At 49.2% G+C, this 14,206-nt stretch overlaps 1 protein-coding gene across 2 annotated transcripts in view; it reads left to right on the top strand.

Moving 5' to 3' along the window:
- The window catches only part of sb:cb288 (uncharacterized), a 29,343-nt gene that overhangs the window by 5,498 nt on the left and 9,639 nt on the right, over window positions 1–14,206 (top strand). For both annotated transcript variants that reach the window (XM_052040784.1, XM_052040783.1), the window contains exon 2: window positions 13,643–13,691. In XM_052040784.1, the coding sequence (XP_051896744.1) occupies window positions 13,643–13,691 (49 nt within the window). The remainder of the gene's footprint in view (window positions 1–13,642; window positions 13,692–14,206) is intronic.

The raw sequence follows: 14,206 nt of genomic DNA, 5'->3' as shown, positions 1-14,206 counted from the left end.
GAAACCAACATCTTCAAAAGAACCCCTGAGCAAGGCCACCTTCTCTGGTGTATGTTTCACCCACAAGCTAGGGAACGGATGGCTGTGTTAACCCACCAGGGAATGGGTGCGTTGGCTGGCATGGCGGTGCAGCGGGTGGTGCTGCTGTCTCTTGCCCTGGCTCAGATCCTGACTTCAGGTGCTGTCTGTGTGGACCTCGCACCTTCCCCACCACGTGGGCTCCCCTGGGTGCTCCGGTTTCCTCCCCCATCCCTAAGGTGTGCTGGTAGGTTAAGCAGCCACCGTAAACCACCCCCGTGAGCGCAAATAAGTGGCAAAAGGAATCAAAAGGGAAGTTGAAGGGTGTGTGAGAAGGAATGAGCCACAGGGATACAGCGGGAAGGTGAATGGGACTGATGGGAGCCAGCACGAACCAAAGGGCTGAGTGGCCTCTAGTGCTGTAATAAGTAAGCAATGCTGGTTTTATAGCCGCTCCCTGCCCCTTGGTGCTTCTGCTGTGAAACTCTGGGCCACACCTGAGGGTAGCTCGAACAAACGCAGCCCTGAACCTCCTGAGAGGTTGATGTTGTGGTTAAGTCTTTAACGTCGGGTTCCCGTGGAGCGCAGTGGTGGATCCTGACCTACTGCAGGCTCCAAGACTCTGAGGGAGAGGGGCAGTTTCCATGTGATTTACATCTATTACTTGTGTTAGTTTAACTGAATCCAAATGTTTTGAATGTTCTCTAAGTTGTTTTGATTTTATTCCTCTTAATTTTTAATTATCAAATTTTAGTTTTGAACGTGAGTTATAGTGCAAAGGGAAAGATTTAAAGGAGACCTGAGGGGCAAGTTTTTCACGTGGGGTGGTGGGTGTGTGGAACGAGCTGACAGGCACAGGTGGGTACAATTGTAATGCTTAAAAAGCATTTAGACAGGTTCATGGGTAGGAAAGGTTCAAAGGGAAATGGGTCAAACACAGGAAATGGGACTAGCTCAGGTAGGCAACTTGGTTGGCATGGATAAGTTGGGCCGAAGGGCCTGTTTCCGTGCTGTATAGCTCCATGACATTGCAGCCTTTCAATAGTTTTGACGGCCGGTAGCTCTGGGGGTGGGACTAAGCTGCTTGTTAAAGCTACGCAGGGTCTGGCCAATTAGGAATCTCCACTGCAACAGATGGCTCTTGTGCATTTGGAGTGGCAGCAGGATGCAACTTTTGGCCTGCATCTCTGACCATGTCTGTATGCAGACAGCAAGCAGTGGGTTTGGTGCTTACTGGGGTGGACAGGTGCCTCTGTCTCAAGTACCATGGGGAAACTCTCCATCTGATTCTGTGGGTTTACTGAACAAAATAGATTGCCTTTACCCCCATTCTTGCTGTTTTATGCATTGTTGTTTAAAATTTTTCCAAATAAACACCTTTGGTGTAATCGGCAGGGAGTTGAGCAATCCAGGAAATTGTGGAGTTTCTCTGCTAGTAATAGGAAAAACTGAGCCTCAGGCATGTGACTGAAGTTTCTGTTTATGCAGCAAGATAAGAATTGTACCGTGTAACTGTAATGTTGCTTATTCAGCAGATTACGGGTTACTCACAGTGAAGTGACTGTTTATTGAGCAGTAGAAGATTTACTGCTTCTGTAACCGAAACCACGTCCTTTCAGCTGGTTGAGGCTGTACACTCATTATAACTATACTTGTCTCTGCTTCCACTCGAGGCACTTTATTTGCATCGTTGTACTCTGTGTGCAATTCTGGTCACCCCATTACAAGAAAGACGTGGCGGTTTGTGGAAAGGATGCAGAGGTTTACCAGGATGCTGCCTGGTATAGAGGCGACAAATTAGGGTCGTTTCTCTGGACCGTCGGAGGCTGAGGGAAGACCTGCAAAGTTTATAAAATTTATGAGAGATGTAGATAGGGTAGATGGTCAAAATCTCTTTCCCAGGGTGGAAATGTCAAATACTAGAGGACATGTATCTAAGGTGAGCGGGGAAAGTTTAAGGGAGATGTGTGGGGCAGGTTTTTTTTACACAGAGAGCAGTGGGTGCCTGGAACGGGCTGTCAGGGGTGGTGGTGGGAGCAGATACAATAGTGGGGTTTAAGAAGCTTTTAGACAGATGTGTTAACATGCAGGGAATGGAGGGATAGGGATCATCTGCAGACAGGAGAGATTTGGTTTAATTTGGCATCGTGTCCCATCCCACTCCACTGGAGTCTTGCAGGGAGTGTCCCTGTCATGAATGATTGTTTGTGCTTTGCCCTATTTTCCCCCTAACCCTCTATTTCCCCATTTGGCATTCCTCATGATCAAGGTAGACTCCCTTCCACTCTGGTTTTGTGGGTGGGTGGCTGATGTGGCGAGTGTGGGAACCACAGACTCCATGGGTGGTTTGTGACAGGGTCCATTACTTACACAGGGTGTCTGTGTGCTCCTGATGCTTCCTGCACTCATGGAACTCTGATTTCTTTGGTTGCTACTAGTTTCCACCCTGCTCTCATTTCCACCCATTACAATCTGACCCTTCCTTTCTCTCCACACCTGTCTCCGTCTCAGTGGAGATGTTTACCACCAATGTCTGTTACAAGCCTACAGACACCCACAGCCATCTCAGCACCCTGATGCCTATAAGGTTTCCATTCTCCCGATTTCTGTCCATGTTGTATCGGCTCTGATGGATTCATAGTCGTCCAGCACAGAAACAGGCAGGTCCATGCTAACCAAGACACCCATCTAAGCTTGTCACATTTGGCCCAGATCCCTCTAAGCCTTTCCTACCCATGTACCTGTTCAAGTGCCTTTTAAATGTTGTTAATGTATCTGCCTCAACCACTTCCTCTGGCAGCTTGTTCCATATCTGCACCACCCTCTGTGTGGAAGAAATTGCCCATCGGGTTCCTATTAAATCTCACCCCTCTCTGAAGACGAGACTGCCCACACCAGTGTCTCTAAAATGTCTTCCTTTTCGCTTAACCGTCACTTTCCCTCCAATGTAGTTGATGGGACTCGCAGCCACATCTCTAGTTCCAACTTGCCTGCCCTCAGTCCCCCTCACCTCCCAGCTGGAATGAGGAGAGGACTCCCCTCAACCTCGCCTCCCTCCTCAGCCTCCACCATCATGGATCATCCTCCATAATCTCCACTGCACTTTATGGGATTCCACCACCAGAAAGGTCTTCCCACCACACTCAGCATCCTTTGTGCCTCCCCTCATCTCCACCAACCACTCTCCTTCTCGCACCACTTTACCGTGCAACCACGGGAGACACAAGACTTGCCCTGTCCTCCCCCTTCCCTTACCACTTCAAAACAGACGAGCTGTCTTCGTCGGTGAAGTAGTGATTCACTTGCATTCCTTCTGGCTTATGACCAACTGAACTGTGTCCATTTCTGGTCGCCTTATTATAGGAAGGAGGTGGAAACATTGGAAAAGGTGCAGAGGAGATTTGCCAGGATGCTGCCTGGTTTAGAGAGTATGCATTATGAGGAGAGACTAAGGGAGCTAGGGCTTTACTCTTTGGAGAGGAGGATGAGAGGAGACATGATAGAGGTGTACAAAATATTAAGAGTAATAGATAGAGTGGACAGCCAGCACCTCTTTCCCAGGGCACCGATGCTCAATACAAGAGGGCATGGCTTTAAAGTAATTGGTGGGAAGTTCAAGGGAGATATCAGAGGGAGGTTTTTTACCCAGAGAGTGGTTGGGGCGTGGAATGCGCTGCCTGGGGCGGTGGTGGAGGCAGGTACATTGGTCAAATTCAAGAGATTGCTAGATAAGCATATGGAGGAATTTAAAATAGAGGGATATATGGTAGGAAGGGGTAAGATAGTCTTAGGTGAGGTTTAAAGGTTGGCACAACATTGTGGGCCAAAGGGCCTGTATTGTGCTGTACTGTTCTATGTTCTTAGTGGTTTGCATTCCATGCCCGCGATGTGGTCTCATCCGTGGGGAAAACCAAACACCAATCACGTGAACAGTTTGCAGAACCCCTCAGGTGATGAGGTTGCCCCTGAGCTTCCGGTCACCTAGCACCTGAATTCTCTACCCCACTCCCTCTCTGCCCTTGACCTTCACTCTCCCATATTCACTGCAACACATGCCCCAGTGCAGCTCCTCTTCTGTCTGCATGTGTCGCAGCCTTCCCACTCAATGTTGAATTTAATAATTTTTAGGGAATCACCCCTTTTCTTGCTCTCTTGTCCCCCCCACCCTGTCTCGTCCTCCCTATACTGAAGGACTCTGCCCCAATAGTTCGGTGGCAAAGAGTTCCAAAGACATTCAACTCCCTGAGAGAAGAAATGTTTCCCCATCTCATTCTTCAGTGAGATAACAGCACTTGGAATATTGTGTGCAGTTCCGTTTACCTAGCTATAAGAAGGATGTCACTAAACTGGAAGAAATACAGAAAAGATTCATGAGGATGGTATCGAGACTGGAGGGTTTGAGTTATAAGTAGAGACTGGACTGTCTGGAGCTTTTTTCCCTGGGGCTTAGGAGGCTGAGGGGTGACCTTGTAGAGGTTTATAAGATCATGAGGGCACAGATAAGCTGAATAGCCAGTCCTACTGTGGGAAGAGTCTAAAACTAGAGGGTATAGGCTTAAGGTGGGTGGGGACAGATTTAAAAGGGATCTGAGGGACAACTTTTTCCACACAGGGTGGTGGGGATATGGAACGAGCTGCCAGAGGAAGTGGTAGAGGCAGGTACAATTACAAAGAGACACTTAGACAGGTAAATGGATAGGAAAGCATTAGAGGGATATGGACCAAACGCAGGCAAGTGGGTCTAGCTCAGGTAGACAACTCAGTTGGCATGGACGCGTTGGGGCGAAGGGGCTGTTTCTGTGCTGTGACTCTAAATGGGGGGGCCCACTTATTCTGAGACTCTGCCCCCTGGTTCTGGGTGCTCCCATGAGAGGAAACCACAGTGTTGATCCTGTCTAGTCCCTTAAGAACCCTGTGTTTCAGTACGAGCACCTCGACTTTTTAACCCCAGTAAGTGGGGTGCCCAATGAGGAGGGGGACAGCGTTTGCACCGTGGAGGGGACGGTGCTGGACACCAGTGGGGTGGGTTGCTACGGAGATGCGGCTGAAGTCGAGGACGGTGATAACGTTCTCATTAGAGTCACTGTCCCCCATGTTCCACTCCCACCCACACACTCTTCTGACAGGCTGCAGATGATGCAAGGGTGCACCTCATCCTCCCTCTGACCCTCCTCATCAAACCACGCACCCCCCCCCCCCCCACTGCAACCCTAGACCTCGGGACCTCAGATTAATTTCTTGTATTCTCTTGTGATGTGGAAGGGAAGTGCTATCCATCCAGGGATGGAGAAGATGCTCATTATAGTAATACAGCACGGAAACAGGCCCTTCGGCCCAACTGGTCCATGCCGACCAAGATTCCCATCAAAGCTGGTCCCATTTATCCACGTTTGGGCTGTATCCCTCTAAGCCTTTCCCGTCCGCGTACCTGTCCAAGTACCTTTTTAAATACTGTTAATGTACCTGCCTCAACCACTTCCTCTGGTAGCTCATTCCACACACCGACCACCCTCTGGGTGAAAAGGTTGCCGCTCAAGTTCCTGCTAAATCTCCCCTTTCACCCTAAACTTATGTCCTCTGGTTCTTGATTCCCTGACCCTGGGGGGAAAAGACAGTGACCATTCACCCTGTCTATGCCCCTCGTGATTTTGTACACCTCTATAAGATCACCCTTCGGTCTCCTCCACTCCATTAAGCCCTGGATTTTGAAACACAAATTCCAGGCTTGTCATTCCTGTGGCCTGGTTGGGGGAATTGCTTCCTGGATGCCAGGAGGATGTTTTTCTGAGTCGGGCTATCCAGAATCAGGACACAGAGTTTCAGAGTCGGGGGCTGCCTATTTAAGATCAAGATGAGGAGGAATTTTTCTCTCGGCATCGAGAATCTTTGGACTTCTTCACCCCCTGAGTGTTGTGGGGGTGGAGTCATTAAGTTTGTTCAAGATGGGGTTTGACAGACTTGGAACTACAAGGCAGTCTTGGGAAGTGAGCAGGGAGGTGGTGCTGAGGCCAAGATTGGATCTGCTGTGATTCTATTGATTGGAATTGGTAATTGGTTTATTATTGTCATGTGTACCGAGATACAGTGGAAAAACTTTGTCTTGCATTCCATCCAGACAGGTCACTCCAAGCACAAGCACATTAAGGTAGTACAAGGGAAAAGCAATGACAGAATGCAGAATGTAGTGTTACAGTTGCAGAGAAAATGCAGTGCAGGCGGACAATAAGGTGCAAGGCCACGATGAGGAAGATTGCGAGGTCAAGAGTTCATCAATTGGTCCATTTAAGAGTCTGATAACAGTGGGATGGAAGCTGTCCTTGCCTAGTTGTGTGTGTTTTCAAGCTTTTATATCTTCTGCCTGACGGAAGGAGGGAGAAGAGGGAATGTCTGGGGTGGGAGGGGTCCTTGGTCCTTTTCCAAGGCAGTGGGAAGTGTAGTATGTGGCGTCCATGGAGGGGAGTCTGGTTCATGTGATGTGCTGAGCTGCGTCTGCAACTTCTTGCGGTCTTGGGCAGAGCAGTTGGTGGAGCAAGTTTGAGAGGCTGACTCCTGTTCCTCTTTCTTACAGAAAAGCCAATTCCTCCCTCCAACCTTTGCCCCTCCATTAGCCAACTCCAGGTCGGGCTGTACTGAGAAGCTTGTCTTGGAAGCCAGGAGGGAGTTCTTCGGTGCGGCCCCTCCAGGCAGGCACGCTAGTGTAGTGGTTAGCGTAACGCTTTACTGCGCCAGCGACCCGGGTTCAATTCCTGCCGCTGTCTGCAAGGAGTTTGTGCGTATTCCCCATGTCTGTGTGGGATTCCTCCGGGTGCTCCGGTTTCCTCCCACATTCCAAAGACGTACAGGTTAGGAAGTTGTGGGCATGCTATGTTGGCACCAGAAACATGGCGACACTTGCGGGCTGTCTCCCAGAGCACTCTACGCAAAAGATGCATTTCAGTGTGTTTTGATGTACATGTGACTAATAAAGAAATCTTATCCATTCTACACAGGCTTCTGAAATAATTACAGAAGCTGCATTGTTGTAGCAAGAGCCTTTCGACACTTGGTGTGATTGAACTGAACTGAGGTTTAGATTGGCTACAATTGTCTATCTGAAATTTCCAGCAGTGGGAATGTTCTTGATGGGTCACCCACCTGCTCTAGGATGCTTTCTGACCGTGGCACAGTGGGTAGAGCCGCCACCTCACAACTCCAGAGACCCAGGTTCGATCCTGTCCTCGGGCGCTGTCTGTCTGTGTGTGGAGTTTGCACGTTCTCCCTGTGACTGGGTGGGTTTCCCCTGGGTGCTCCAGTTTCCTCCTACACCCCAAAGACGTGGGTTGTTTACTTGACTGCTGTAAAGTGCCCCAGATGGAGGTGGAGATGATGGGAATGAAAGGAGGGAAGTGGAGATGATGAGGAAGACGGAGGGCAAGGGGCTGGTGGGGGGGAGAGAAGGTTGCAGGGAAATAAGTGGGGATGGGTTTGACAGGATTGCTGCGAGAGCTGGCATCTATTTGATGGGTAGAATGGCTTTGTCATTAGGGAATACATAACTCTGTCTGCCTTGCCTCTACCCATTTCACAGTCAGTGGGCTGAACAGCATCTTGTGTTGTAGGAAGATTTGAGAAATCTGACAAACTGCCTCCTTTTTATTTCAACTTCAGGTTTGCTGAACTTGTTTGAATGTCATGATTTTTTTTACTCCGTTCACAGAACGTTGAACAAAGGGCCCCTGACCCCCACTCATTAACCCTCCTCTGTGTCAAAAGCTGTTATTGCTTCAGTTAACATAGAAGCTTACAAGCATGGAGGACGCATTCTGACAGGTGTAGACCTAACAATAACATTTGCATAGTTCTTTTAACGTAGTAAAATGTTCAGAGGCATGCCAGGGTGATGGTAGTTTCAGAAGATCAGTTCCAAATGCAGTTCCACCACACAATGCTAAGCTCAAATTGTAATGAGTCTCTTGAACAGACCTTTCATACACTAAAAGATCTACCTCGCTGTGGCCCCTACAGTGTCTCCCTGCACTGCACTACCTCTGTAACTGCAACACTTCTGCTTTCTCTTCCATATCTTGATGTACTTGTGTCTGGAGCGATCTGTCTGGATGGCGCACAGAACAAAAGTTTTTCACTGTTTCTCAGTACATGTGACAATAATAAACCAATACCAATTTTCAGAAGCGTAGGAAATGGGAGTAGGCCATTCAGCCCTTCGAGCGCATTCTGTCATTCAATATGATCATGGCTGATTTTCCAAATTTACTCCCCATCGAGTCATACAGATTGGAAACAGGCACTTCGGCCCAACTCATCCATGTCGACCAAGGTGTCCATCAAAGCCAGTCCCACTTAGATGGGTTTGGCCTATATCACTCTAAACCTTTCCTATCCATGAACCTGTCTAAATGGTTTATAAACATTGTAGTTTTATCTGCCTCTAACACTTCCTCTGGCAGCTGTTCCACATACCCACCACCCCCTGTGTGGTAAAACTTGCCCCTTGGGTCCCCTTTAAATCTTTCCCCTCTCACTTTAAACCTCTGCCCTCTAATTTTAGACTCCATTTCTGTGGGGAAAATCCTGTGACCATCCACTGTATCTATGCCCCTCATGATGTTGTACACCTGTATAAGATCACCCCTCAGCCTCCTATGCTGCAGAGAGTAAAGTCCCAGCCTCCTTGCAACTCAACCCCTCCAGTCCCAGTAACTGGGATTAGTGTAGATGGACAAAGGTCCAGCATGGACAGTGGGCTGAAGGGCCTGTTGCTGTGCTTCAAGACTGTATGACTATAAAGGTTGCCCCTTTTAGACATTGTATAGGCAGAAGGGATTAATTTAATTAGGCACTTAATTAGTTTAGCACAACATTGTGGGCTGAAGGGCCTGTTCCTTTGGCATTCCTCCATGGACTCTGTCTACACTTCTCGCTGCCTCGGTGAAGCAGTCAGCATAATCAAAGACCCCACCCACCCCAGACATTCTCTCTTCTCTCCTCCCCACCCCCACCCCACCACCCCGCCCTGTTGGGCAGAAGATACAAAAGCCTGAAAGCACGAACCACCAGGCTCAAGGACAGCTTCTATCCCGCTGTTATAAGACTGTTGAACAGTTCTGTAGTATGATGGACTGTTGACCTCACAATCTACCTCATTATGACCTTGCACCTTGCTGTCTACCTGCACTGCACTTTCTCTGTAGCTGTGACATTTTACTCTGCATTCTCTATTGTTTTACCTTGTACTACCTCAATGCACTGTGTAATGAATTGATCTGCAGAAATGGTATGTAAGACAAGTTTTTCACTGTACCTCAGTACAAGTGACAATAATATTCTAATTCCTGTGCTGTACTGTTCTCTGACTGTCATAGGAGAATTGGGAGCAAGTGCTGGTTCTGTTGTTGGGGTATCTGTGGAGCAGAGCCAGGTCCTGTGGAAGGTCCTGCCGTTGTACCAAGCCTGTTGGCAATGGCTGTGCGCACTCCAGCACCTCGTGTTGGCTCCCTCAGTCAAGAGAGAACGTCCAACAGCTCAGCCACAGGAATGTTGAGCTGGGAGTGCTAGTTTCGCAAGCTAAATCTAACCAGTATCACCTCTATACATAGGAATGTAAGGAATTTCAGAGGGAGGTTTCTGGTTGCAGTGGTATTTGCTCTCTGACCCCTGCTTGACCTGGCTAGTTGGAAGGTTGGGAGTGGAGCACTTGTCATCGATGTTCTGGGGTGGAGTGTTTACCTAGAGAGGCTGGGTTTGCTTTATCTGGGGCAGAGAAGGTTAAGAGGGGACATGATTGAGGTGTATAAAATGTGGGCTATAGATAGGGTAGAGTTCAGGAAACTTCCCCTCCCCTCTTATCAGAGTTAGATAAAGCCAGAGGACGTACCTTTAGGGTAAGTGGGACCTGAGGGGGACCTTTCTCACCCAGAGAGCGGTGAGTACCTGGAAGACGCTGCCTGAAAGACTGGTGGAAGTAGAGTCACTGACAGTGGTTAAGAAGTGTCTAGATGAGCACTCACATCACCCGAGCATGGAAGGTTATGGGCCAAGTGCTGGAAGATGGAATGGGTGCCCACGGGTGGGTGTGGACACAGTGGGGCCCAGCAGCCCGTTTCCATGCTGTGTGATTCTGACTCTGACACACAGACGCCATCAGGGTTTCTGTCGCCATTGAGGCCGGAGCAGAGTTGTGGTGTGGAGTTATGGAAATGGATGTTTCAGCACACTGTCTGCACCGAGCATCAAATACCCATTTACACTAATCCCAGTGTTTTATATTCCACCCCCACCCACACCCCCACCCACACTTTGGGGGCAATTTACAGCGGCCAACTGACCTCCCAACCACATGTTTTCATTGTCCTCCTGCTCTGTTGTTGGCACAGAATGAACAACGTGCATTTATGTAGTCCCTTTACACAAGCTCGACAAAGGGGTGTACGGCACAACCAGCCAGATACTGTTGTGATACAGGAACATGGGGGGGGGGGGGGCATGCCCATGAAATACTTGCGTGAAGCACAGAAGCCAATCTATGTACAGCAAACTGCCACATGTAATAGCAGCCAGGTAACCTGTTGATCGATTAAGATTTTAAATTAAATTTTATTTACAGCGTGGTAACAGGCCCTTCCGGCCCAATGAGTCCGCGCCGCCCATTTTAAACCCCAAGTTAACCTACCCGTACGTCTTTAGAATGCGGGAGGAAACCGGAGCACCCGGCGGAAACCCACGCAGACACGGGAGAACGTATAAACTCCTTACAGACAGCGACGGGAATCGAACCCTGATCGCTGGCGCTGTAATAGCGTCGCGCTAACAGCTATGCTACTTGAATGCACTCTCTAGGGATAATAGGACACTGGAAGAACTCAGCAGGTCAGGCAGCATCTGTGGAGGCAAAAGGTGTCTGCCAATGTTTTGGGTCAAGACCCTGCATCAGGACTCCCTTTTGGAGCAATAATCTACTGGAGGAACTCAGTGGGTCAAGCAACATCTGTGGGAAGAGGAAGGAATTGTTGATATTTCGGGTCGAAACCTTGCGCCCAGTACTGATGCAGGGTTTCAACCTGAAACGTCGGCAGTTTCTTTCCTTTGGGGTTGGGGGGTGGTGGGAATAAATCCCACTGAACCTTTGACACTCATTGGTTGCCAACCAAGGACAGCAGTGGAGCACTCCCCCCAACACTGCGCAGGATGACAGCCTGTGTTTGTGGTTCAGTCTCCGGTGTGGGTTACAACTTGGGAACAGGGCTGTTCGCTGATCCTCGTTCAGGAGAACAGCAACTCCCTGTCCTTTGGTTCCTCTGGAGATTTCGGGTCTAGTCTCTGGGAGCAGCGGGATATTTTGGTCTTCCTGTGCTGTTAACAAGGCTCCCTTCTCGGACTGCAGACTTGCCAGCTCGTCACTGGAACAGGGTACCCCCCCGCCAGAGGAACTGTGCGTGGTACGAAGCTGGTGGCTGGATTCCTGGGTCTAATGACGACATTGTGGGGTGTGGACATGCGATCACTTCCAAAGCAATGAGCAGCTAAAATCTCCCGGTTTACAGGAGCCAGGGGTGTGCAACTGTGATCCGATCATCAGCCCATTGTGACAGATTAGACCAGTAATTAGCATGGCTCTAGGTGTTGGGGAGGGGGAATTGCAGTGCATTCCTGATTGGGGACATCAATACAACCACTAATGACAGTCTTAACGTCTCAAACACAAACAAAGAAGTGAGAGGCGAATGTCGAGGTGCATTTCAGTAAGTGAGTGCCCATGGCGTGATCCACGAGACGCTGCTTATTCTCAGAACTGCTTACGTTTCAAACCTTTCTGTCTCCTACTTGTCCTGTTTTTTTTTCCCTGTTTCTGGTGGGTTTTCCACAACCATTCTAACTTATTACTTGAGTCTCTTGTTCTTATAATTGTGCTTCACATCATGTGAAGTCATTACATTGTCTCAGCAATTACATTTAAACAGACTGTCGTGGTGTTCGGTGTGAAATGTTCACCTGTCTCAGAGTGGGTTCAAGTGCAAGACTACATTGGTGTACCTCCTGCTGACGGACTGGTCACGGCTGGGCTTTGTCCTGACCTGTTGGGAAGTTTCCAGTGGTTCATAGAACATAGAACAAAACAGCACAGGAACAGGCCCTTAGGCTCATGTTGGGCTGAACTAATTAAGCTAGCATAACGCTATTACAGTGCCAGTGACCCAGGTTCAATTCCGGCCGCTGTCTGTAACGAGTTTGTACATTCTCCCTGTGTCTGCGTGGGTTTCCTCCGGGTGCACCGGTTTCCTCCCACATTCCAAAGACGTACAGGTTAGGAAGTTGTGGGCATGCTCTGTTGGTGCCAGAAGGGTGGCGATACTTGCGGGCTGCCCCCAGAACACTCTACGCAAAAGATGCATTTCACTGTGTTTTTCGATGTTCAGGTACATGTGACAGATATAGATATCTTAATGACACCTAATTACACTAATCCCTTCTGCCTGCCCATGGTCCATATTCCTCTGTTATCTGCACATCCATCTGCCTATCTAAGAGCCTCTTAAATGCCTCTACAGTATCTGCCTCCACCACCCCTGGCAGTGCATTTCCAGGCACCCACTGTTCTGTGTCTATCTATATATCTACGTAACACTGGTCTGGCACATCTCCTTTGAACTTCCCCCCTCTAACCCTCACCCTCTAGTGTTTCAGGGAATTGCCTGCTGTGAGGAACACTCCAAGGGATGTTCCAGTTAACTGGGGAGGTCAGTAGTAACCCAAATGTGATCACCAGTGACCTGGATCCTTGGGCTCCCTGTGTACACTTCGAATGATCTAGGACAAGATGTAGAGATCATTAAACTTGGGACCTGTGCGAGACTCAACTCTTGTGGGTCAATTGCCAGCAACAATGAAAATTACACTGCCCGCGCCCCTCCACCTTAAGATACACCCTCTCTCCTTCAGGGGCAGTTGCATATAATTTGGAACTGTTCGTAACCCTCCTTTTCCCAACCCCCCTGTCTCCATCCCTGTCTCTCCTGCTTTGTCTCTGAGCTTGTAAATTGGAAGCTGCGTTTCCTGCATTGACTTCAAATAAATGAAATAAAATTAAAACGAAGTGTATTTGGGTGTTCTTGCTTAGTGGAACTTGTATCAAAGAAGATTTGTACTTCGGTCTGTTAAGTGATTGGAAGGCAGTTGCTCAGTCTAGGGCATCAGGCCAGCAGTCACTCAGTGACAGCCTGGATTCACTTGCACACAGACCAGGCATGGTGCCAGGATCCAGATGTTACCACGAGGCTGGTGTTTTAGCCGACTGAGCTAAACAAGGCAGAGTCACACTGATGCTAACACCCGGGGAATGATTTGGTTCTTGATGCAATGTAAAGGAACAATGTCCAAAGTCTGCGAGGATCCTGAGAATATGGTCGGAGGTGAACAAGGGCACAGGTGTATTTCAAACTGAGGAACATTCTCCTCGCGCTTGGTGCAATCAGGACCTCCCTCGCTCTCGATACAAGCGGAATGACCGCTCACCAAATTCCAGGGAGCGTTCAGTAACTTGTTAAATAATTTGCGGAAGGAGCAGCTGGAAGTCTTTCCCACTCCAAGTGCTAATTGAATCTGCTTCCTTCTCTCTTTCTTTCCTTAGAACATCACGGGTCTCCCAGAACCCTGTGCCACAGGCAGTTGCATGGACAGTAAGTGCTCTTTACAACCTTATCAGTGACAAATGGCTCCCAGCGTTGCTGTTTAGAGTGCCGCACTTGACATTGGATACAACACACGAGGTGCTGGAGGAACTCAGCGGGTCAGGCAGTATCTGTGGGGGCGAGATGGGCAGTCGGTGTTTCGGGTCAAGACCCTTCATCTGGACTGAAAGGTAGAGGGGAGATGGTCAGTATAAAGAGGTGGAGGGGAAGGGGTGGAGCAAGAGCCAGCAGGTGATGGGTGGATCCAGGTGAGGAGGGGCGATGGGGAGGTGAGGGGTGGAGGCAGCAAAGGGCTGCGGATGATGGAACCTGATAGGAGAGGAAGATAGAGCATTGGAACCAAGTAAGGGAGGTGGGAGAGCCAGACGGGACCCAGAGGGAGGGGTGTGTGGGTGACGGGCAGATAGAATGGGGGGAGGAGGGGAAGGGAACAGGGTGACGGGCAGGGGGTGGGTGTAGGAGGAACTGGGTAGATCAAGAGGAGAGAGAAAAGGGACAGAGGG

The sequence above is a fragment of the Pristis pectinata genome, chromosome 29, assembly GCF_009764475.1.
Source record: "Pristis pectinata isolate sPriPec2 chromosome 29, sPriPec2.1.pri, whole genome shotgun sequence".
Classification (NCBI taxonomy): Eukaryota; Metazoa; Chordata; class Chondrichthyes; order Rhinopristiformes; family Pristidae; genus Pristis; species Pristis pectinata.
The sequence above is the reverse complement of the archived record's forward strand: the minus strand, read 5'-3'. Positions and strand labels throughout refer to the sequence as shown.